This window comes from Argentina anserina, chromosome 6 (genome assembly GCF_933775445.1).
Source record: "Argentina anserina chromosome 6, drPotAnse1.1, whole genome shotgun sequence".
NCBI classification, from domain to species: domain Eukaryota; kingdom Viridiplantae; phylum Streptophyta; class Magnoliopsida; order Rosales; family Rosaceae; genus Argentina; species Argentina anserina.
Window position 1 is genome coordinate 5,704,935 of NC_065877.1, and position 25,519 is coordinate 5,730,453.

Below are 25,519 nucleotides of genomic sequence, written 5' to 3' on the forward strand. Positions count from 1 at the left end.
TTCCACAAATCCTCCCAAACCACACATAATCACTCATAACAATCATCTAAATGCATTTCCATACCTATGTGAAGCCCTAGGACGGCCGGGAGTCGCCGGAGAAGCTCGAGATGCCGGCGGAGTCGAAATTGAGTAGCAGCAATGAGCTTGGACGGCGGAGGAAGTTGCAGGAGGGCTCAAGATGTCGCGCGGCTCCACGGCGGCGAGGGGAGGCGGATCGCGCGAAGCTTTTGGGGCAGGCAATGAGGGCCATGGCGGCCTGGGTTGGGAGATAGCCGGAGGCAATTTTTTGAGAGAGAGAGAGAGAGAAAGAGTGAGAGAGAGAAATGAGGGTTTCCGAAATTGGAAACCCTAATTCTAAATTATTCATTTTTATACCTTTTTCCAAAATCGGAAACTAACTTCTGTCGTTAATAACTTTCACGTATGACGTACGATTATAACGCGTGACATGTCCACAAAATCGTATCGACGAGCTCTACAACTTTTGTGAAGGAATTTTTCGGGAACGAGCGACGGAGTAAAAGTCGACTCCTGCGTCGCGGAAACGTAACGGTTTTTCAATTTAGATTTCCGAAGACGGTTCCGTTTTCGATTTGACACCGTCGTGAAGTGAAAAATGTGATTTAAATAAATTTACCAAGTTTACCAATTTCAACGAATTCGTACAAATTTAACTCGAAAAATCATGTTATTACATGAGTATTATCACATTCGGTTAAGCACTCAATCTCTCATGAGCGCAAAAGTAGAAAATATGGCACATGAATGCACTTAAGTTGGGTAAAATTACTTCAGAAGCAACCAATGACGTGTTGACGTCCTTGAGGCCGTGCACACATACTCATTGTCTTTTGATGACATGTTATGCAAATCAAAGTAAAAACTATGATTCAATCCACTAACAAAAGATAGAGCATGCTGAAATTAACCAAAAATCGAGACCATTCGGTAACTCCAAACCAACAGACTTGTCTAAGAAGTGGGGCGTTGGTAGTGCGAGGCACACTCAAAACCGCTAGACTTGGTAGACCCCTTAATTAGCTTCATGACATGAATATCACATATAGTTTGGATGAGCCTAGTTATGAATCGATTTATGGTAGATTCCGCCAAAACATATAAAATCCAATTCCAGAAAATAGAAAAGGAAGAGCAAAGCCGCACCTCCCCGTGAGGCCGGCTTCGACACCACGCCTCCCCCTAAGGCCGGTTTTGTCGCCGTCCACTCCCTTGAGAGGTAGGCAAGTTCATGCCAGAATAATTTTTAGATCATATATAGTCCCAAACTTTATGATACCGCTGAAATAGTTCGAACCAAAATTTGTAACTAATCTGCCAAGATTGCATCAAGGTTTATGATTGACCTAAGTTATAATGACCCAATCAAAATAAAAGCTAAGGCACCATGCCTTCTCAATAGGAAATTAATGCGGTGTTAGACGATGACGTCGAAATTTAGAGTGTCCATGTCATTAGCAATACCCTTGTTGCCATAAAATCCGCAATTTTGAGATTAGCACTACAAGTTTCTATCTCAACTTCATCCCAAAGATAAGTCTCTAAAGACATGAAATCTTTGTACCTCTAACGTGCAACAAAACACAGGCTTGTTTTGCACTATAGGCCCTGATTCAGTGTTCAGTCGATCTATATCGAAAATAAGGTGTATTAATTTGCAAGTTTACGTTTGACTGAGAGATATGACCCATTTGTGGTGCGACTACCCTTGCCAATGACGCCTCCCTAGCGTTTTGATAAGTCGGCACGACCTTTAGGGCCCTCGCCATGTTCCTTGCCTCCACTACCCACATGGAAACCATTCCCACGGTTTTGTGGTGCAGCATGCGCTTTTCCTTTGCCATTTTGGTGTTTTCCACATGTTGTCGTGTTGAACTAAGATTCTAAATCTTCTTTGTTCCAACCAGTCTGGCATTGATGTTAAAAAGAGTCTCATCATGCCGCTCTACTGTCTTAAACAGTACTATGAGCGCGCTAACAGTCAATAAAGTTCTTCTTACTATATGCGAGCCAATATTGATTCACAAGAATCGTGGCTGTAATAGGGAATTTAGACAGCGTTTTTTGGACCATGTTGTCATCACTTATGACAATACTATAGAATCATAATCTCAAATATAGATTAAGCTTGTCTCAATTGAAGTCGGTGACCATTTGTAGTCAAGTGAGCAAATCTCCTCCCATTGGAGAGAATGTTTAAACGTTACCATAATCACTCTTATCTACGTATTTCCAACGTAGCATGGAAGCAATATGGTGTCTCACAAACATGAGAGCTTGTGACTTCAATTTAGTGCTAGTCTCCGCATTTTTGAGAGTCTAATATGTAAAACGTATGGCGGATTAGTTGATCACTCATAGTGGTAGAGGAGGATGAAATTTCCTTTAGGTCAAAACCTCTAATGATATGGTTTTGATGATAGTCTTGTGATTCCAAATCACAAATAGTTTGTCATATTGTTTTGATTGTCCCATGTAGTGCCAAACTACACTATATGTCGTAAACTTTACTAGGTCGACTTGTTTGCCCAAAAGATATCACGTTCTAAGAAAGATGATATAAAAAAATATGAGAGGGAACGGAGTCCCAAAAAACCCCAACCCAAAAATAACTCAAATCTTCAATCGTCTATCATGGATCTTCAAGTTTTGAGTCTTTAAATCTTCGAGTCTTCAATATTAACCTGTCAAAAGCAATCTAAACGACTTAAAACAACTCAAGCTTTTGAGAGCTAAAGTGCATGATAACGTGTTGTAGGAGAAATATAACAAACATAAAGAGAGAATACATATATCATCTTATTCATTAATAAGAGCCTCTATTTATAAAGGATTACATGATACATTCATACAATAACTAGAAAACCTATCTCTACTTGTAATAGTAAACATATTACTACATGGAACTTAATGTTCTTATTCCTAAGTGGAATAGACCAAGGCACACACATAGTGGAGATCTAAAACATGTATCACATTATAACAGGGATCGGAGCATATATGTTGGGTATTGGACATGTATGTGCATGTACATGGCACGGCCCAATAACATCTTCCATTCGAAGGTACTAGATTCTCCATTGAATGGTTAGTAACTTAGTATTAAGGGCTTGGTGGACGGCTATTGGCAGCAGCAACCCTAGCCCCCCATGCAAGGACCTCTTTGCTGATATCGTCTTTGTGAAGAATAACCTCAATGAAGCACAAATGATCCTTCTTGGCTCCGGTTGCCGTCTCTATTGCTTCAACCAATTCCTCTTCACACCGCACCTACGTACGAAATAGAAAATCTTGATTCATCATCGTTTGCAATACGTACTACTAGTTCAACTCATGCGGAAGGTAAAGAACAGTATCCTAAAACAGAATTGATCGACTAGCTGCAAATCACCTTGGCTGTCCAGCACTTTCCCTCTCCATTGTGGATGGCATCAACTACTCCAGTGTAGTTCCAGTTCTTGATCACATTGTAAGGTCCATCATGGATTGCCTTTTCAACCGTATATCCTCCATTGTTGATCAGAAAGATGAGGTTCCTGTTAGCATAACTAACCTTCAATTGGCGCAAGGTTGAAGATGAAGAATCAGAGAGAAGAGATGAGCAATTTACTGTGTATTTCTCAATTAAAACGAAACGTCACCAAACTAACAGAAAGAACAGCTATTTATAATTTTTCCAAACCAAACTATTATTACAATCAAGGAATGAAAGCACAGAAATAAAGGACAAGTCACCAATGTGAAAAGGACAGCTGTACATCACTATCCAAGTCAACAAGGCTGCATTCATGGTCAATAATCAACACTCCCCCTCAATCTCAGCAGGGGACACAATGCTGAGATTGCTGCAGTGAGTAGAAAAGATTGGACTATGCAGCCCCTTAGTAAACACATCAGCAGTTTGATATTCAGTAGGCACATACTGAAGCACCAGATCATGTTTCTGCACCCTTTCTCTCACAAAATGGAAGTCATTATCAAGATGTTTGATGCGAGAGTGAAATACCGGATTTGAACACAATGCCAGGGCTGATAGATTATCACATCTTATAAGAGGAGGAGCTGGTACCTTGATATGTAAATCACACAAAACATGTCTAATCCATGAAATGTCTGCAGCAGTATTGGCAAGAGCCCTGTACTCAGCCTCTGTTGAACTCCTTGACACTGAACTTTGTTTCTTGGACTGCCAAGACACGGGGCACTGACCAAGATAAACAATAAAGCCAGTTGTTGATCTCCTGTGATTTACTTCACCTGCCCAATCAGCATCACAAAAGGCACTAATATAATGAGGACTACAGCCATATTTATAGAACAGTCCTTTTGACACAGAACCTTGGAGATACCTTAAAATTCTTTTGACTGAAGCATAATGTACATCTGTTGGAGATGACATAAATTGACACACTGTGTTAACAGCATAAGCAATGTCTGGTCTTGTAAAAGTCAAGTACTGTAATGCTCCAACAATGCTCCTGTAATGAGATGGATCAGCAAGAAGAGTTCCCTCGGATTTAAGCAACTGTACATGAGGCAAGCAAGGAGATCTGCAATCTCTACAATTCTCAAGTCCAGCTCTAGCAATTAAATCCTTAGCATATTTCTCTTGAGAAAGGAACAAACCATTACTCTTATACTGGACATTAATTCCCAAGAAGTATGAAAGAGATCCAAGATCTTTCATGTCAAAAACTGCACCCAACTCTGCAATAACCTCACCTATTGCAACTGTATCTGATCCAGTAATGATAATATCATCGACATATAACAAGAGAGCAACAATACCTGAATCAGTTTTTTTAACAAACAAGCTTGGATCTGAATGTGAGAACATGAACCCCAAAGCAAGAAGAAAACAAGTAAATTTCTCATTCCAAGCTCTAGGGGCTTGTTTTAACCCGTACAGTGACTTCTTCAACATGCAAACATAATCAGGATAAGCAGGGTTAACAAAACCTTGAGGTTGAGCCATATACACTTCTTCCTTCAACTCTCCATGCAAAAAGGCATTCTTGACATCTAATTGTCTCAATTCCCAACTATTCATTGCAGCAAGGGCCAAAATGATTCTCACTGTACTGTGTCTCACTACAGGACTGAAAGTCTCATCATAATCAAGACCTTTTTCTTGTGAGTACCCTTGAGCTACAAGTCTAGCTTTGTACCTAGAAACTGATCCATCTGGATTCTTCTTAATTTTAAAAATCCATTTACTGCCAACAATATTCTTATTTTCTGGAAGAGGAACAAGAACCCAAGTACCTTGTTTATTTAAGGCTGCAATTTCTTCTTCCATGGCAATATCCCACTCAGGAATTCCAGCTGCACTTTTAAATGACTTTGGTTCTATTGGATCATAGACATCTGCATGAGCTGTAAAACCACTAAAAAATGCCAATTCATCATAAACTTTCTGATAAGCAATGCAAGAGTAGGCACAAAAATCTTTAAACACTTTGTTCTTCACAATTCCATTTTTAGCTCTAGTTAACATGGAATGACTATTATAAGCTTGAGCTTCATCTTCAACAAACATCAACTCATGAGGAAGAGGTAGACTAGGATTATTATCTACACCATTATTCAGCACATCATAATTCACTACTACATTGTTCCCAATAATTTCAGCATTGTCAACCAACTCAGCAGTTCCTTCATTTTCAGCAATTCTCACAGTTTCAGTATTTCCAAAAGTTCCAGCTTTTTCCGTAGAACCAGCAATACTAGAATTCCCTGCATTTTCAGAAGTTCCAGTATTTGTAACAATGTCAGACAAATCAGAAGTTCCAACATTTTCAGCAAATTCAGCAGTTCTAACATTTTCAGCAAATTCAGCAGTTGCAGCTTTTTCAGAAAAATCAGCAGTTTCAGTTTCAGAAGCATTACTGACAACAGCAGTTTCAGTTTCAGAAGCACTACTGACAATACTCCCCCTTGCAGCCAAAATTGGAGAAATAGATGAAGGATGAGACACCAAAGGTGAAAAACGTCTAGTTCTCAAATTAGAATAACTAGAGGACTGAGACGGCAAACTATGAAAAGGAAAAGTGTCTTCATCATGAATCACATGTCTACACATCCATAGCTTATTCTGTTCAATATTGTAACAAAACACACCTTTGTAACCAAGAGCATACCCCAAAAATACACATTGTGCCGATCTAGCATCCAATTTGTCCTTCGCATAAGGTCTGATATAGGGGAAGCAAGCAGAACCAAAAATTCGGAGAAATTTAATATCAGGAATAGTGCCAAAGAACGCAAAAAATGGAGACTGCATACCAAGGGATTTGCAAGGCATTCTATTGATCAGAAAAGCAGCATGAGTAATAGCATGATACCAAAAAGGTTTGGACAATTTTGCTGCAACCAAAAAGGTAACACAAGTCTCAACCAAATGTCTGTTCTTCCTCTCAGCAACACCATTCTGCTGAGGTGTATGTGGACAAGTAATCAGATGTAGAATACCTTTGCTATCCAGAAAATTAATAAGCCTTGTGCTCTTGTATTCTCCTCCACCATCAGTTTGAAGAGACTGAATAGCAAAATGAAATTGAGTGTGCACAAAGTTATAGAATTTCACAAATGTGGGATAAACATCTGATTTATTAATAAGAGGATAGAGCCACACAAACTTTGTATAGTCATCAATGAAAGTTACATAATATTTGTAACCTTCAATAGACAAACATGGAGCAGGACCCCATACATCTGAGTGGATTTTTTGAAAAGGAGCAACTGACCTAGACTGAGATGAAGTAAAAGGTAATCTATGCATCTTGCCAGAGAGACAAGCAATACATACACTACTAGACGAATCAACATCACACTTTATTTTAGACAAAGAAAGCATTCGAGAAACAACTTCAGCAGATGGATGCCCCAATCTTTGATGCCACAATGAAGACTTCACTGCAGAGCCAATAAAAGCAGTAGGATTTGAAGTTGCAGCTTGCTTTATTCCCTTTGAATTGAACAAAAACAGCCCTTCAGGACTACTCTTTCCTTGATATAATATTGCCTTGGAGGTTTTGTCCTGCACACATATATCAGTGTCATCCATGACTACAAAGCACCTATTGTCTTTGCACAACTTGTTAAAGGACAACAAGTTAACAGCTAGACTAGGCACATGAAGCACATTGTTAAGTTTAAAGGTATGGTTTGAAGGAGTAAGAGAAGCAGTGCCAATATTTTGAATATTCAAACCTTCTCCATTACCAATAGTGATGGAATTAGTGGATTCATAGGGTTGTGCAATAGCCAAGTTCCTGAGATCAGAGGTCATGTGATGTGTAGCACCAGTATCTCCTATCCAAACATCACTGCTCTGAGAGCTAGAGGCACCACCATGGGACTGAGCAGTCATAGCAGTCAAAGTAGCAGAAGGTTGAGCTCCTTGAAATGCATAATTATTCCTATGCTGACAGTCTAGAGCTGCATGACCTCTGCCTCCACAAATTTGACACACAAGAGACACAAGAGAAGTAACATTGGAGTTACAGTTGAGAGCAGTGTGACCCTTTTTGCAACAGATTTGGCACTCAGGAACAGCCACTAACTGTGTTCTGTTCTCAGACTGAGGTTGTCTGTAGGTTGTAGACTCAGGATTGTTGTAGCACACACTTGCAATATGTCCCTTCCTGTTGCAAAAACTGCAGATCGAATTCTGATAGCAGTCACTAGCAATATGACCCCTTTTTCCGCAGACATAGCACTCTCTTGGATTAGAATACTGTTGTTGCTTGCTACCATTGCCATTCCAACTAGAGAACTGTCCCTGCTTAGCACTATTATCATTCCACACACCCTTGCCTTTATCACTCCCATAGCCATTGGTATTGCTATTTCTTCTAAAGTTGTTGTTACCTCCTCTAGCAACCATAGCTGACATCAAGTTTGAAGAAGAAAACTGAGCTTCATTATCTCTTTCTGCAGCTAGCAACTGAGCTTTTAAGTCTTTAAGACCAATGGAGTTGTCTCTTGCCCTGATCACAGTCTTGATCATTGCATACTCATCAGGCAGGCCATTCAAAATAACCACAACAATATCTTCATCCAGCATAGTAACTCCCACAGAGCAAAGTTGATCTCGAGCATGCTTGATGCGCTGCAAAAACTTGTCAATAGAATCAGATCCCTTCTTGATAGTTTGAAGGTCAGTCTTCAACTGCATAATGCTAGCTCTAGAAATTGAGGAAAACTGTTCCTGCAATGCAGTCCATGCTTCTCTTGAAGACTTACTCCCCACTATAATGTCCATGACATCATCATCTAAAGTGGCCATCAAAAGACTGAGTAAAGCTTTATCAACAATTTTCCACTGCTTATAGGCTACAGTCACTTCGCTTGTCACAACACCTTGATCAGACAACACATATCTAGGAGGACATGGATATGTGCCATCAAAGTAAGAAAACAGATCACTTCCTTCAAGCACAGACTGAAATTGAAACCTCCATTTGATAAAATTTGTCTCAGTCAGCTTGACTGTAATCATACTCAACAGAGAAGCTATCTCAGCTTGAGTAACAGCATGAGCATAAATCTCAGACTGGCTTGAGGAAGCAGAGTTAGTCTGATTCTCAGGCATGATTCACTCTGTAAAGGAGCACTGTATCCAAAACACTATATCAAGTAAAACTTCATGTCACTACCACACGAGAATAATCATCACTGCAGAACCTCATCTCAACACTATAACACTACTACACTTTAGCACTTTCTGCACTTCACACAAATAGCACAAACTTCCACTCAAGCACTACTAGCACTTCACCAAATACTCAAGGCACTATAGCACTACTACACTTCATCATTCTTCGAAACCTCACACATTTTGCACATCATCACAATTATAATAAAACCACTGCACTAATTCTCAATACACTGCACTAATATTCACTGCACTACGTCACTGCACAGAAGCACAAATCCACCATACTACTCCATATAGAAACTTAACCACTCTAAAATAATAGAAACTTGCTAACACTTCAATATTTCAAGTTACGAATTCATGGAGTAGATCAAACACAGTAGATTTCATGAAATCTAAACTGCGATGAGTAAGCTCAACACTATTGAGGCAGCAAATGAGCTCAACAAAGAATTCAGTCTTTTACTGCAAATTTTTTTTTCAGATCTGAAACTATCAATATGCTTAGAATGATAAACCTGATCTTCGATTAAGCTTAGATCATCAGAAAACCACAAATTGAAACCCTAGATTCTCAGATTTCAACTTTCGAAAGCTAATACGCACAGAGCGGAAGCAGTAAAGCATCAGGATCAATCATTTCAAGCTATAGAAACTAAGAGCCACGGCTCTGATGCCATGTTAGCATAACTAACCTTCAATTGGCGCAAGGTTGAAGATGAAGAATCAGAGAGAAGAGATGAGCAATTTACTGTGTATTTCTCAATTAAAACGAAACGTCACCAAACTAACAGAAAGAACAGCTATTTATAGTTTTTCCAAACCAAACTATTATTACAATCAAGGAATGAAAGCACAGAAATAAAGGACAAGTCACCAATGTGAAAAGGACAGCTGTACATCACTATCCAAGTCAACAAGGCTGCATTCATGGTCAATAATCAACAGTTCCGCTGCCCATTTCGCAGCATGGTCGACACTTCTTGGGCAGTCATATAGTGATATTAGAGCACATCAACAATGTACGTGTGCACTGTGCCTACATCAATGTATACATTAGGTGCTTGAGAGAGAAAAAAATGATCGAGCAAAACTATTGACCCACCTGGAAACTCCCATCACCAACAAAAGCGATCACTTGCTTGGTAGGGGAGGCCTGAGCATAACCAAGAGTTGCTCCAACAGACCAACCAATCGATGCATATTGCACCTGGAACTCACACCTGCAAAGCGATTCTCATGCTTACTAAAACTACTCATAAAATAGAATCAAAAATCAACTTCATTACCAAAACATGGTACCTAAGTAATTTTATTGTGATCTTTGAATCATAAGATATTAATTTAATTGACTATATAGAGAAGAAGATATCATCTCCGTGACTTACAGGCAACCTTGCGGCAATTTCAGCTTCATACAATTAAACCACGAATCCCCTGCGTCAGCAATCACCGTTGTTTGACCCGACAGCATCTTCTGGATGTGTTGGAACATAACGTTGACCCTCAAAGGCTCATTGGGAAAGCACTTCACAGGATGTCCCCAAGGAACAAAGGTCCTCGTATACTTCTCATGGGCAGTAATATTACGCTTCACTTTCTTTGCTAGAGCTCTGAGGAAATCCTCCATGAGAACAGAGCCGAACTCATGCTTGTTTGCTATTATAACACGGTCGGGCTTCACAATGATGGATTTCTCTATCTTGAGAAGGAGTGAGTTTCCGCTAGTGGTGACGTCGTCAAAAATTGGTCCAACAATTAAGTATGCATCTGCGGACTCCACTATCTCAGAACAGAAGGCAGTGCTTGCAACACCCCAGTATGTACCAATATATAGGGGGTGATCCTCCGGCACAAGCCCCTTAGCTGCTGGCAGAACAGCGGTGGCATAACCAGATATAGCAGCCAGTTCTACAAAGGCATCACCAGCTCTTGCAACACGGATTTCGGGGCCAGCGACCATAACTGGTTTCAGTGCCTTGTTCAAGAACTCTGCTGCTGCCTCCACTACAGCATCTAAGGCCATCCTATTACTTAATCTGAATATGATAAAGAGTTCGTGAGCTACGGTATGAGTAGTAGTGTAGTACTAGTTTGAACTTTGAAATTGTTTTGACTTAAAAATAGTAAAACTACTGTGCATTTATGAAAATATAAACAACGGTGAATTAAAACAACAATTTCATTCGGTAAACATTTCATTTCTAACTAATTGTCAACTGTGATCTGAAACAGAATATGTTTCGATCTAAGTCATAATTAATCTTACTAATATTCTAAGTCATATCATAGAATATGTCTCTATGATATGATAAAATAAATTCTTCTAAGAAAATATATGTAATGGCAAGGTCTCAAAATAATTTACCTCGGAGGCAATGAAAGTGGAACAGGCTCACGGCTAAAACTAGGATGAGGGATCCCAACCAAGTTACAGCTTATGTTGATATAAACTGGCTTGCTTTCTCTTAAGGCTGTTGAGATTGCTGTATCTATCTTTTGTTGTGCATCTTCCAGATGGTTTATGACAGCCTAATAATTAAACCAACATACAAATCTGATTATCACAGGCAAACACCTACTTAGCACTAATTTTCAATGGCAAAAGCCTTTACTTTACATTATCATTGATTAAAAAACCGTTTAATTTTTAATAATTAGATAGAGGCTCTTACATTAATAGTTAGGCACCCCTTTGTTGTGAATGTTTTAGGAGATTGCTAAAATATGAAATACAGTTGAGGAAGCAAGGTCATATGGAGAAGTTGAGGAAGTAAGACCGTACAAAATTGTTAGAGTGTTGCTTTAAAACCTGAAAATTTAATTGTATATGTCATAACGACTTTATTTATAAACCTCATTATACGAATATTTAGATGCGTATTTGGTTTAAACGAGTTAAGTTTTTAAATCCCCTAATATTTCTCATATATTTAGCATTCTGCTTGCATGTACGTGGCGAAGTCATCAAGTGTCAAATCTCGATCTTACTCGAGGGATTATGGAAGTCATCGAATTTTTTTTTAACGGTGACTGTTTCAATTTCAATATGCATGAATAGATTCAACAGTACTAACCTGATAGCAAGTGACGGTTTGAAAGCACCTAAGCTCTTGGGTGAAATCAGGTAAGCCAATAGTATGGTGAAGAATCCTATTCGTTCCATAGTCATTGGAGTTGGGACCTCCCACTATACAAATCACCGGCAAGTTCTCACTGTACGCCCCTGCTATGGCATTCAGCAAACTCAGTCCACCAACGGTGAAAGTAACGACACACGCGCCGACTCTGCGGGAGCGCGCGTAGCCGTCAGCAGCATAGCCGGCGTTGAGCTCATTGCAGCATCCAATATTCGTTATCCCGGGTTCGGCGATGAGATGATCCAGAAGGACCAAGTTGGAGTCACCGGGAACAGAGAACACGTCGGTAACACCGATTTGGACGAGTCGTCGAGCTAGGTATCCTCCCAGTGTGGCGTTGGACAACTTGACCGCTAATGTAGTGGAGGAAGCGACGCCTTTTTGTGGGGATCCATCAAGGACGCCAACACTGCATGTTGCGATTTGGGAAACTTCTGGAGCTCCAGTTCCGATCTTAGTGTCCATGGATGATTGGCTGGGCACATATTTGGAAGCAACAGTCATAAATCGAGGTCTGGTTAAGAGTACATTGGGGTTTGAAAAAAAGAAGGTAGGCTTTTGTTGTTGTTGAGAAATTGGTCTGACGGCGTTGGAAAACAGAACTGAAGAAGACACCATTTTTACTTCCATCGATATTGGAGGCACTAGCTTGAAAATGACGAAGAAGGATGCAGAGTTTATTCCAATATTTATAAGAATTAATTTCAGTTTTATCTTAAATTTTACTCTTAAAATCAGCTTATTTCTTAAATTTTTATTTTAATCAGTTCATCACACGACAAAATTCAGATTTTCTTAATTAAAATCCGATAAAAATTTATCAAAAGAAGACTTTAAATCATATATGCAAGATCAAAATAAAATTTTCAATAATTTTACAATAACATTAAAGCATTAAAATTAGGTCTCGTAACATAATTATCGATATAATCTATATAAAAATCTGAATTTTATATTTTTTTAATGTCATCTGAAAGTATATGGATGAATTGATTAAAATAAAAATTTAAGTGGTGAGCTGATTTTAAGTATAAAGTTTGGAGAGGTAAACTAAAATTATTTATAATTAAAGAAAAACACACGTTGACACACGTCAGAATTTGCCCATTGGTAAATACTTCCAATTGAATGGGTATCAACTATTAAGTAAAGGGGACCAAAACAACCATAAAGATATCAGACCCATGGAAAACATGCGTGACGCCGTGACGGTGAGAGATGAGCATGTAATGAACATTATCAAACAAAAAAGAGTCGTGGAGAAAAAAGGAGTCCGAATAATTTTGATGCATCTCAGCAATTATAGTGAGCTGTTTTTATCAAGCATTTACTACTGCCAACCATACGAACTGGTTTTGCTGAGATTTTCAATCGTCTCGACGTGTTTATTTCTCAATCTGAATTGTTTCATCCCTTTCCAAATGGAAGACCATACGCTCGGTGCAGTGAGCTTCAGAACGGCAGCAACCATCAAACATGCACCAACAGCTAGCTGGCAGTACGTAGTAGTCTTTCTTCAACCTACTCTTGGGATTTCTTACTGCCGATGAGGAGCCAGAAATGACCGGAGTAACTACCGCCCTACAGGGGATCCCTGTGGCATATATTTGTCCCTCAAAGATTTGATGGACTTTGGTCCCTCCAGATAGATTAGTCTCTGTTTGGAGGTGGCCAAGCCATTAATGATATAGTAACAGATCTTATACAGGCGCATGGTTCACCAAGACGGGCTTCAGGTGAGTGCACTACCGTGCTGGGAAAAATGATCGAGAAAGTGTCGGAGGTGGTCCAGATCTTGCTAAAGATATCTCATATTATATTTAAAAGTTCTTTGACATGTTATATCAGGAAACGACTCTATTCTACACATCAAATCATGTCAAACGCTCTGAATATTATATTGATCAAATTTTTTCATGTCACCAGTAAAACTAATTACATTTCAAATGATATCCAAATGATGGAATTAGCATGGTAAGCAGTGGCGGATCCAGAAAATTTTCTCAGCCAAGGCAAGAATTGCATGTCATTTGAAAATGTAATTTATTTCAGTTAAAAAGAAAATCAGTACAACCATTCAATCAACAAAGAGAAGGTCAACGACGTGATTTCATGTTTTAAAAACGCTGCATTATAACATCATTACTAACACTATTAAATACATCTTTCTCAATATAAACAAGCAAACTATCATTCAACCATTGATCTCTCATTCTATTACGAAGTGGATTCTTGACAATGTTCATAGCTGAAAATACTATTTCCACTGAAGCAGTCGCAACTGGTAGAACTAAAGCCAAAGTTAGAAGCTTGTACATTGATTCATGTGTTATGTGTTTTCTTGTCTCCACCAATTTTTTTTCAAGACTATTGATCCCTTTCAGTTTAGAAAATCATTGTTGGATCGCATATCATTAACATAAATATCAAGCTTGTCTTCAAGTGATAACACATCTCTTTCTAAAAAATCTCTTGGATAAAATTTAGCAAGACGAATTAACTTTTGCTTGTCAAAAGAAATAAATGAATCATTTCGACTTAAACTTGAAACACAAATCAAAATCTCATAATTTACCTCATTAAATCGATCATTCAAGTCTGAAAGTTGTCTATCAATCACTGAATAAAAAACATTCACTTGATAATGATGAAGGGTCGTTAACTTTTCAGCCCTACGATGTGATTTCCCATGAGCAACAAAAAGATCATTCATATCCGGAATCTTGATACCATACTTGTCACAAAAAGAATAGACCTTGTGAAGAAAATTATCTCATTCACATTCTTCCTCTTTCATTCTTTGTAGTTGTTGCTTGCTTGTCTTCATTAAATCCATAGCATTGACAATATCTTGATCATTTCTCTGTAATGCTTGTGATAAATCATTTGTCACACCCAACACTTGTCTCATTAAATACAAACAAAATATGAAGTCAAATGATTGCATTTGTGTTACCAACAGATTGCATTCCACTCTTTGATCAATATTTGTCTCATCTTCACTAATCATTTCAATCACCTTAACAGTAGAAGAAAACATAGAGATAATGCTCAGTAAGGTACCGTAATGTGATCCCCAACGTGTATCACCTGGACGTTTAAGAGTAGTTTCTTGATTCAATCCTCTTCCACTTGGAAGCTCATTATTTGGAAGAGCATCTATGAGTTCATTTTGTTACTCTCCTAAAGAAGATCACGGCGTTTACATGATGCTCCAACAAGAGAGAAGAAATATTGAGGAAGATGTATTGTGTTTTGGAATTAGGGTCTTAGGTCTAGCTAGGAAACAGAGAAGAAGTTGAGGCTTGCAACGCACAAACTTTAGGAAATTTAGAGAACGACTCGACATCATTCGTTTGAGAAAAAGAGAAGTTTATTTTTTATTTTTTGTAATTATAATGTCGGTTTTCTAAGTAAGATGTCGTTTTTTGGAGAAAGACAGAGAAAAAAATTCAAAAGTGGCGCCGCTGTGCGGTCGTCTTCAACCTTCAGCTTTGCCGAATTCTACCCTTCTTCATCAGCTTTTCTCCAGAAAAACTTCATGTAATATGCCCAGCCTCTTAAACCCAACCTAGGTAGATGCCTAGGCTCGCCTACACATGGATCCGCCCAGCCTAAATAGCTGCCTTGGACAGAGAAAAAAATTCAAAAGTGGCGCCGTTGTGCGGTCGTCTTCAACCTTCAGCTTTGCCGAATTCTGCCCTTCTTCATCAGCTTTTCTCCAGAAAAAATTCATGTAATATGCCCAGCCTCTTAAACCAACTGCCTAGGCTCGCCCACACATGGATCCGCCCCTATAGTAAGGCATAACTTTTAAAAAACAAAGAATCCTATAACAAGAAATATATATTATTGGTCACGGCTTCCCTCACTTCGTCAAAACTTTAAAACATTTCCTGATTTCCATGTAAAGGAACAATAACATGAACAGTTCTATACAGCCAAAGAGAACAGAATTAGACTACAGTACCATTGCAGGGTTCTAGCTACTTATCATCATCTCAAATTGTTGAAGCCAGATCCTCCGAACTCCAGTCCTCAGAAGTTATGGGATGACTAGATATCAATACCACCGCCAGATCATCTGTCTAAAAAATTGTTTTCTTTTCTTTCCTACGGGTATGTAAAACTGTACAAAGCAGGCAGTTTAAAGCTATAAGTTCAGGCTTACATTTCACTCAATTGAAAAGGGGGCTTTGTCGTGTTTTGGTAAATCGTATGTCCCCATTAAGGATTGCGGTAATGAACTTCTCTACTTCTTCTGTAGTTATTTCAGCCTCAAGTACTGCAAAAGTCCCCCTCCGAGGTTTATAGGCTACCAGGGCCTTATCTAAGGATCTAAATCCTGCTTTATCAAAGGCGTTTAGGAATGATGGCTGCTTGGTGGCATCCAAGAGAGAATAAGAAATGGCATCCCTGCCGTGTGCCGAGTTCTGTCGCCTTGATAATGATTTCTGAGAAACCTAAATCCATTCAAAAAGTATAGTCAGGTTGTGCGGATGACCAGTTTAGCAAATAAAGAGAATGGAAAAGAGAACTACATTGATGACATATAACATCAGTACCATACAATTGTTGGAAATATCACCAAACAGAGAAGTATACTCACCGCGTCCAGAACTGATTCCAACTTCTTTCTTTCTTTAGAAGATCTGAATGCACCGATGATGCAAACTGGAACATTGTCACCACAAAGGGCATTAAAATTATATTTTGTCAGTAGAGGTATCTGATTTTCCCTGGAATCAGGAGATGCTTTCTTGGACTGATCTGCTGTCTTCTTGTTTTTCTTCTCAAAACCTTCAATTAAACCACTGAGATCATGAATTGCTGATTTCAAATCCTTCACGGTGATGCCTGTCTTAAGGACATGCCTCTCCCCATTTGATAGCACGCCAACTATAGCTGGTAGTGCGTCAACTCCTAGCTTCTTCACAGTGGGATCAGAAGCATCGTGGACCTGCATCATTCATGATGTCATAGCTGTGAAGATAAGAAATAACAGGTAATTGTAAACTAAAAAAGGCTGGAACAACTAAAGCTTTCCCCCTGTAAAAACAAAAAACTATTCATGGTGTTGAGGAAGTAAAAGTTCCTCATATCTATGGTTTTCACAATCCCTATACAGTTCCTCTTTCCTGCAGAATCCCATGTTGAACGTCTATAATTTTTATCCTAAGAAGGTTTCAACCTTGTTCTGTTGTTCATAACTCAGTTGCAAGCCATAAAATAAATAGGACATAATCAAATAAACCGTTCAACAAACACACCATACCAGTATGTCATAGAAAATGACGCGATTGTGATACAGTCCACTGAGGACACGCCAGATAACAGGAGTATCTTTTTTGGTGGACAGAAGGACGACTGAAGGAGATTTATCTACTGTGGAAGAAGAAGACTTTAAGAAGTTCAAGTCAACCCTCTTTGAAAACCTTGGCAAATGGTCTTGACAAAAGGATTTCAAAGGTTTAACACCCCAATCGCCATCATACTCAACCAAGGAACCTTTCTCACTCACTTTGTACGTATAAACAAATACCCTGGGCATTCTGCGTGGATATATGCCAAGGTCCTTGCAGAGTGATGCCTCTGTGTCACAGTTTACACTTCCAACCTGTCAGAAACACATGAAAAGGTGAACATATGCGATTATGAATGGAAGATTAAATCATGAGGATTGCATATATGTATATACCTTTATAGCACCCTTCAGTGAGCTTGCAACATCCTCTATCATAGATTCTACATGCTGATGATCCTTCAGAGACGTTGTGTAAGAAAACAACAGCCAAGTCATTCCCTGGTCAACTATTTCTTTTTTATAAAGCTGTGAATTGAGGGCCCTTATACTCTTTGGAGTACTTTGAGATCCAGGTCGAGCCCTACTTGCACCAGGGAAACCACCAAACTGACCTCCAGCTCCAGAACTATCCCCAAAAAAGTTCGAGAACATGTCATTCATACCAAAACCGAATGGACTTGCACCACCACTGGGGCCACCAAAGGAAAAGGAGAACGACTGTGAACCTCCCTGTCCGCCCATGCTTTGCCAATCACTTGGTCTGTAGCTAAAATGGTTCTGTCCTGGTCCACCATTGGTGAAGAAAGTATATCCACCTTGATCTCCTGGAGAACCACCTTGAAATCCAGGATTCCCCTTTTCATCACCATACATGTCATAATTTTTCCTCTTCTCCTCATCAGATAAAATCTCATATGCTAGCAAAAGAAAATGAAATAAATCAATATTGAAAAGTAAAGGAAAGGCTCACTTAGAAGAAAATATAAAAAATCATTTTATGCAATTACTTCAGTTGTTGGGTTGAAGCTCAGAAACTGCAAGAGTTATATAGACATAGTAGGCATTCAAACTAAAACATTCAAAAAAATATTCAGAAACTATTTGAGCTTCAGACGGAGTCGAGATAAACTTCCACAGAAATGGCAAGCTAACAGGAAACAAAGATAAAAGAGAAGAGTTTTTACCATTGTTTATCTCAGCAAACTTCGCTTGAGCTCCCTTGGCTTTATTCTTGTCAGGGTGATATTTGAGAGAAAGCCTACAATGCAAATTTCAAGTGAAAATCCAAAAACTGTTAATGGTCAACAAAATAACGTACAGCTACAGAACTAACAATTTAAGATGTCATGAACAAAATCTTAAAAATTCATCATCCTATAAGAACAATCAACGCAGAAACACCAAGACATATAGTCATTCCCCATCATAGTGATTATTCCATAACCCCATCAATAAGATCCAAGCTCAACAGCTAAATAACAATGCCAGATATAGGTTTGAATGAGCACATTTTCCCATTTGAGCCAATCCTAACTGAACCTAAATCAATAACAAACTTCGCAGATAGACGATTCTGATTAATACATAAACATATCACCAATCAGTTTAAAGGACACATCAGATGTTGTCGATCCTATAATACATCCCATTTGAGCCAAAAACTGAGTCCAGCACAAACAATCAAGCACATTACTGTTTTGCCACTTTCACAAATACATTCACAGGGAGCCGAACAATTCCGAGGGTTTAAGGGAACATACTTGTGGAAGGCCTTCTGAATTTCACGTTGACTCGCATTTTTCTCCACTCCAAGAACCTGATCAAACAAATTCAGAGCTGATTTCAGGAAACGGTAATTCAGTACAAAACCAAAGGTTCACTGGTAAAATCAAAACGCCGGCATGAAAATTCTATCCCTTTAGCCAATTTATCACATCAGCAGCTGTAAAATTTAATCCAGCAAATTCATTTCTCTTAAATTGAGAAACCAACGCTTCTTTCTTTCCTAAATTCTTCGGAATTCGGAGATCAAATTATATAATCAGAAGCATATGTGATCCTAATCACATTCCGTATGTTCGCATTGAACAAGAGTCAGCAGAAAACCGAAAGATTAAGCCCAAGGAATGAAGAATGAAAGAGGCGTACCTTGTAGGGGTCTATGGTTTTGGCGACGTTGGCCACTAGGAACAACGACGCCGTCACGATGATCAGCGGTACTAGTCGCCGGTTAAACATATCGGAATTTTGTAAGAATTTGGGGTTTTTCTTTTTTAGTGTTTTGGTAAATATGGGCAGAGACGGTGAGAGATTGAAATTGGGGGCTTTATAAATGGGTTCGCGGGTTCCCAACAAATCTAGATGGTTCTTCAAGGCCGTTAAGAATACGTGGTGCCATTTTGGTTTCCCACGCAAACTGACCAATGGTAGAGCTCGTGATTGTTTTCAGGTAAGGCTTGCCCATGTCAGCTTGCTGATTGTAGCCAGCCAATGTAATAGTGACACGTCTTTTTTAAATGGTAATAATTTCGTTATTCCACTAAACACCAGATTTGTTTTAGTTTTTGATAGGACCGCCGGTATATATCGGTTCGGTTTTTAGTCCAATTGAAATCGAACTACTTTAATTAATTTTTTAAAATTTTAAATTATTCATAAAATTAAATTAATATAAATTGAAATAGTCGGTTTAACCGAAATCCAAACATTTTAAATTTTTCAAGATATGGATTCGAACTCCTACCCAAAAGTGATGCCACAAATCACATCACACTCACTTAGTGATAATCATGTAAAAATTATATTTTTCCCCATTTTAATAGATATTTTTAATAAAACATCAAAATATAAATACTGTGATTCAAACTCCTAACCTAGAATATAACAACTATGCGTTCTACCAACTGTCATAGACAACCTTATGTGTTATGTTTTGTTATTTTTTGTACTAATACTCATTATTTATTATGTTTTAAATCATTAAAATAAATTTAGTCTGTTCGGTTTTAAATCAGTCGGTTTGATCACTTAAACCTTTTTCAAACCGTTTTTAAACCGATTTTGATTCGGTTTTTTCATTTTCCAAACTACATTTCTTTGATTATGTTATCGAGCCTATATTTTCGGTTCGGTTCGGTCGGTTTTTCTTGTTTAATACGTTTTATGTCAATTTCTAGTTTTTGAGTTATTTAATTGATTAAAAAATGTGTGATATTGGTTACTTAATCACTATCATATCTTCGGACTGAGATCTTCTCCTAATAACATTTCTCCTAATGTTGTCTATTAAACAAATCTTGACCCTCCATTATTAATTAATAGTCAAGATGAGCCCAGTGGTTTATAAATGTCTCCTACCATATCTCTCTCTCCTGAGTCTCCTCTCATCCTTAACTCTCCAACAACGTACTGAAAGAAAAAAAAAATTGGGACGCCGAGATCGGCCTCTGCCGCCGCCCATTAACCCCGTCGTCGGCATCCTACGTGGTGACCTGATTCCTTCCAAATTTTTTCTTCATTCAGACTCTCTCAACCTCCACACACGGGGGAGGTTATGTTTTGTTCTATAATGAAGAAATGATAGTAGCTCGTTGTTGTCATCAATAGCACTACTTTGGCATAATTTGACCTACTTTGGCTAGTACAATTTGTTATGTTAGAGTACTCTCGTCTTTGTTATGTTCCTGGCTTGCTGCTTATGAGACTCAAAGGGCTATACCTGACTCCTGAGAAGGGAAGGCCAACTCAACTCCACTTCTAGCGTTCACAATTATTGTTCTGTTTGGTACTAATCTTATTTTTTAAGACTCAACAAAAACAAAAGACCAGTTATTCATCACAGGAGTAATTTAACTGTTGATTTTTTATATTTATAGGGGTCAAAATGAAAGTCTAACAACCATCGCATCTCAAGATACAAGAAAGCAGTGTACTAGGAAAGCAAAGTAGAGAAAATCCAGCTAGAAAAGTACACTATGCATTAGATTAATTCATATCCAGCCAGATACAAGGGGGCAGAAAAAGACCAAAACTGAAATATGATTCGGCGACACGACTCATCCTTGAGTTTCAGCATCCATAGGTTCAGCTTCTGTCGAGCCTTCCACTTTATCACCCTTCTTACCTGCAATGATCAAACATTAGGAATCAAATATTACAAAAGACTACAGCAAACTGATAGTGGAGCTACTAGCACAACATTTATCCAGCTTTACCTTTCTTCTTCTTCCCACCACCTTTCTTCTTTGTCTTTGTGCCCAAGGCCAACCATGCTTTGATTTCAGGATCATCTACTTGCTTTGTGGGCTGGAGCTCCTGTAGGGGATGAGATGTAATCCGGTCTGATCCATTTGGCATGAGCAATACGGTGAACTTGATGTGAGCGACAAAATCACCTGCAAAACCATCAATTCTTATGAACAGTTCATTTTAAGTTATCAGAATATTATCTACCGGGGTTTCAAAGAAAAGGTGAGAAGATTAATACCAGGCTTCTCGTGCAGCACAGGGTATGGCTGCAAAAGATCATGGTTGACGCACTCAACTAAACCCAGACGAGCCCTTTTCTCTTCCAAAGCTCTAATGACAGCCAAACTAAACACTTAGAAGCCAAAATAACATATAGTAAAGTGAAATAACTAACAGAAGGTTAAGATACCTTGCAGTGAATGGCATAAGGGGAAATTTCTGGCTAATTTCACTAAAAATGAACCTAGAGGCCTTCATCTTCAGGTGATAGCTCTTGTCCACAGCTCTCTTGTATATAGTTGTTTGCTTCTCATCCAGTACCTTTGGCTGCAAATCATTTTAAGATGTTATGATGATGATGATAAATTTAGAATATCAATGCTAGTAGGCTGATCATGACTCCTCTATTACCTTCCCTTCGCCTGTGCTTGCTACAATATCAATAGCATAAACTTCATTCTCCTCGAACTCTGCCTCCTCAACTCTTGTCTCTGGATTGGATACACTCAATATGACCTTGTTTGCATCTATCACAAACTGCTTCATCTGGTGGCTAAGAACACCTTCAACAATTTTGCAATCGTAAGCAGCAGCAACCTTTTGAATCGCCTCTGTTACATCTTTGTTCTATAGCACCAAAAAGAAAGGAGAAATATAAGTAAACAATGTGGTAGTACTAGCTTCATTTGACAAAGAATGAGCAGGTATGTGCAAAGATATAACTGAACACACTAATTAATGTGGTCTGATCGCCCCAATTCAAAACAAAAACCAAGACCACGAGTGACCCAATATTGAAATGGGGATCAGAAAGATTGTAATCCAATTTCATTGGAGCGCATCTCCATGGGTTCAGTAAGGAGAAGGTTCAAGCAGAGTGGATTTCATTTGATGTACGCACAAATAAAATCCTGGAAATTACTTTCCAGCTTTCCAAGAAGAACTATGTGCAATTTCCAAATCCACAGTAACAGTTAAATTAACGAACAACGCTGTAACAATTTCAAGACCACGCAAAGATGATTAGGTTGATATCTATCAGAGTAACTATGACAAATAAGCCTCATCTGGATGTAGGTCCATAGCTTTTAATAGCATTCATCATATAGAATTAGGGTACCAATGGATCCTAGTTCAGAAGTAAAGCAGGAAGAAACTGAATGTTGTAAAGCACTAAAACAAATTCCAACCAAATCAATTAAAATCACAACAAAACATCAGCAATTAATTGGATTCCCTGTATATATATATATATATATATATATATATATATATCAATAATTGACAGGAAATCATACATATGACCCTCCATCAGTGTAACTATGACAAATGAAGCTTCATTGGATTAAATCCATAGCCATTAATAGCTTATCATCATGGAGAGATATCATGGTAAATTGGTTATCATGGAGATGTTCGTAAAACGAAAATCCCATGAAATGAAAAACAACACGAGACTATGATAGTAAACCTCAATAAGCATGCAGTTATTTCCAAGGGCACTAAAATAACATCAGCTAACATAGGACAATAAGGATGTATAAATACTGCCATCAAAATAAATAAAAAGATGTAGGATATCAAAAATTAGTACAGCCAGTCTACAGGCAAGCACAATATAGACAACAGGGAAGAGGAAATCAAGATTACAGATTACATACAGCAAAGTGGCCTTGCAAATATAACTTATAGTAAGAGGGTAGAGCAATGTTGGCCATCAGAGGACATTAAGAATGGACAACAAAAGAGTCCAACCTAAGCAGTCCATCCATAGCTAAGCATGATATAGGCAACAGGGAAAAAGAGGAAATCAACAAATCATAATCACCTCGGCAAAGTTGCCTAGAAACTATATAAAATGGGGGAAGTTAAAGTACTGTTTGACATGAACATGAAGAGCAGACAGAAAGACATCTACTCATAGCTGGTTCACTACCAACGATAATATGGGCAACAGGGAAAAAGAGGAAACCAACAAATCATAATTTCCTCGGCAAAGTTGCCTTGATAGTGTATCTTTTTTAGAAATTGAAGTAATTTTGGCCCACAGAGGACATTAAAAATGACCAAAGAATTATGTTCAGTCACACCATCCAAAGCCAAGCAATATAGGCAACAGGGAAAAAGAGGTAATCAATGAAGAATAGATCACCTCGGCAAAGTTGCCATCGAACCAGCAGTAGAAAGTCATTATTATCAAACTTGTAAATGTTAGCCAAACAGGGAAATTACAGTTTAAGAACCCTCACACAATGTTAGCATCAATGAAAACACAGAAATATTATGAGAGCCTACTATTTTCCCTCCAATCGAACAAAAGAATTCCCCTTCAGGGTAACTATGACAAGAAGCACCATCTGGATCTAAGTCCATAGCTCATACAAAAATCTCATCATCAGGGGGTAAGAGACATAATGAAGAAAATTTAACCAAAGGCAACTTGTACCTATAAAAGTCAAAGTTGAAAGGCTTAACCCAAGTCAGTAACAATTAATGACAGAACAAAGAAAAACATCAAAATCATTCAACGCAATGCACCCCAAAATTCACATCAACAATTAGGCAACCAGCAATATTTGCAAATTAGCAAAATCAAACAAGCAGGTATACCACAATACTACCAATTCACGTAAAATTACCTTCTTTCCTGGCTTAACAAGCCTCAAGGCAACTTCAGCAGCAGTGTTAGCAGCAGCGATAACATCTGCAGCCCTTCCTGTAACGGCCCCTGCTTGAATAGCATGTGTGTGTGCGACTATGGCAATGAATCCATCTATATGACAACCCATATCACTGCACAACACCAAAGTCCCATTACTCCACTGACTTACGCATCACCTAGTGTACAAATCATAACGAGGGCTTACATCTTTACGAGATCCCCTTCTTCGAGCACTGTCTCATCACTGGCAAGTGGAGAGAAATGACATATGGTGTTGTTCACAGAAATGGAAGTCGGGAAAGCTACGCCGCGTTCAATCTTCTTCTTTGCACTCTTGTACATGTTTCCGGTTTGCCTTCAAAACAAACACAACAAATAAATTATCACATTACTCGACGCAGAGCACAGTTAAACACACTTTTGTAAGCTACAAACAAAAAAATCAATGCTAACAACCAAAGCTAACACAACATACTCTCTGATATATGAATCACCAATCTCACAAACGTCGACGATCTTAGCTTTCGGCTTGCATTCCGCAATCACTCGCTGCAAGGCCTCTGCAGATTATCACAAAAATGAACACAATCAGCTATAAATGAACACATTATCAACACGACATTAAACTTCATCATATCAAACCTAGCATTTGCTCTATTTCACCGACTCTCATAAATCAATACAAAATCAAATTCTGAGGTGAGACAAAACAGAGAGAAAAATTACTGTTGACAATCTCAGCGGCACTCTTGTATTTGGTGACAACTTCAGGAGATGTGAGATCCAACTCCTTCTCCTCCCTCTCGTCGTCGGATGACATCGTTGCAAAGCTTCGGAAACCGGATTGTGTGACCTGAAATCGGAAATGAAGTTATAACGGAAACCGGCGACGAAGAAGAAGAAGAAGAAGCAATTTGAATTGAAGGACTGGATGTGAGGTGATAGCAGACCTGGGTGGTAGAGGCGAGTGCTGGAGCTGAGTGAGAGTTTGGATTAGGGTTTTTGAGAAGAGAGGTGGCTTGGTAGAAAGCGCTAGGGTTTCAACGTGCGGCTGCGTTTGCTTATATAGGATTTTTCGGTCGCTGCTTCTTGTAGGGTTCTAATTTTGCATATTTATTAAATATCGTAATATCATACTTCTAAAAAAAACTATGTACGGTTTTACCTTTACTAGTGTAAAATTGCTAATTGTTTTGATCCTTAATGGCGATTATTGTTAGAGGAAAATTCATTACCAGCCACTCAACTCTACCTAGACTCAC

General features: G+C 38.5%; 3 protein-coding genes across 4 annotated transcripts; all 3 read right to left on the reverse strand.

The window, feature by feature from the left end:
- Positions 1-3,123: 3,123 nt before the first annotated feature.
- On the reverse strand, positions 3,124-12,288 carry LOC126799131 (pyruvate decarboxylase 4-like). Its single transcript, XM_050526253.1, has 7 exons — positions 11,761-12,288; positions 11,052-11,215; positions 10,072-10,722; positions 9,788-9,906; positions 9,638-9,677; positions 3,413-3,557; positions 3,124-3,291 (listed from the first exon to the last, which is right to left on the reverse strand). Exons 1-7 carry the CDS (start codon positions 12,286-12,288, stop codon positions 3,124-3,126), a joined length of 1,815 nt encoding a protein of 604 aa, XP_050382210.1.
- Positions 12,289-15,247: 2,959 nt separating this feature from the next.
- LOC126799535 (dnaJ protein ERDJ3A) lies at positions 15,248-19,393 on the reverse strand. 2 transcript variants are annotated; one of them, XR_007672630.1, is made up of 8 exons: positions 19,277-19,393; positions 18,889-18,944; positions 18,313-18,386; positions 17,522-18,045; positions 17,099-17,440; positions 16,433-16,783; positions 15,794-16,286; positions 15,248-15,653 (listed from the first exon to the last, which is right to left on the reverse strand). XR_007672630.1 is itself a non-coding variant. In XM_050526755.1 (7 exons), exons 1-7 carry the CDS (start codon positions 19,364-19,366, stop codon positions 16,002-16,004), a joined length of 1,722 nt encoding a protein of 573 aa, XP_050382712.1. In that variant the 5' UTR covers positions 19,367-19,393; the 3' UTR covers positions 15,685-16,001. The 2 variants fall into 2 exon arrangements, 1 of the variants encoding a protein (XP_050382712.1); XM_050526755.1 differs by lacking the exon at positions 15,248-15,653 and having other exon boundaries at positions 15,685-16,286.
- Positions 19,394-20,972: 1,579 nt separating this feature from the next.
- On the reverse strand, positions 20,973-25,346 carry LOC126797964 (ERBB-3 BINDING PROTEIN 1). The gene is made up of 10 exons (XM_050524756.1): positions 25,208-25,346; positions 24,984-25,110; positions 24,733-24,817; positions 24,463-24,612; positions 24,235-24,388; positions 22,007-22,222; positions 21,786-21,922; positions 21,615-21,706; positions 21,343-21,522; positions 20,973-21,251 (listed from the first exon to the last, which is right to left on the reverse strand). The coding sequence occupies exons 2-10, from the start codon at positions 25,075-25,077 to the stop codon at positions 21,184-21,186; spliced, it is 1,176 nt and encodes a 391-aa protein (XP_050380713.1). The 5' UTR covers positions 25,078-25,110; positions 25,208-25,346; the 3' UTR covers positions 20,973-21,183.
- Between the last annotated feature and the right edge of the window lie 173 nt (positions 25,347-25,519).

What these genes read in the sequence shown, in the direction of transcription:
- LOC126799535 (XM_050526755.1), bottom strand. Translation starts at nt 19,366, where the DNA reads ATGTTTAACCGGCGACTAGTACCGCTGATCATCGTGACGGCGTCGTTG. An exon ending in AAACCATAGACCCCTACAAG is followed by an intron (nt 18,945 to 19,276) that starts GTACGCCTCTTT and finishes TTGTTTGATCAG; the next exon opens with GTTCTTGGAGTGGAGAAAAA. An exon ending in TGGAATCAGTTCTGGACGCG is followed by an intron (nt 16,287 to 16,432) that starts GTGAGTATACTT and finishes GAATGGATTTAG; the next exon opens with GTTTCTCAGAAATCATTATC.
- LOC126797964 (XM_050524756.1), bottom strand. Translation starts at nt 25,077, where the DNA reads ATGTCATCCGACGACGAGAGGGAGGAGAAGGAGTTGGATCTCACATCT. An exon ending in GAAGGGGATCTCGTAAAGAT is followed by an intron (nt 24,389 to 24,462) that starts GTAAGCCCTCGT and finishes GGTGTTGTGCAG; the next exon opens with TGATATGGGTTGTCATATAG. An exon ending in CTTATGCCATTCACTGCAAG is followed by an intron (nt 21,707 to 21,785) that starts GTATCTTAACCT and finishes GGCTGTCATTAG; the next exon opens with AGCTTTGGAAGAGAAAAGGG.
- LOC126799131 (XM_050526253.1), bottom strand. Translation starts at nt 12,288, where the DNA reads ATGGACACTAAGATCGGAACTGGAGCTCCAGAAGTTTCCCAAATCGCA. An exon ending in AAATTGCCGCAAGGTTGCCT is followed by an intron (nt 9,907 to 10,071) that starts GTAAGTCACGGA and finishes ATCGCTTTGCAG; the next exon opens with GTGTGAGTTCCAGGTGCAAT. An exon ending in TGGTGATGGGAGTTTCCAGG is followed by an intron (nt 9,678 to 9,787) that starts TGGGTCAATAGT and finishes AATATCACTATA; the next exon opens with TGACTGCCCAAGAAGTGTCG.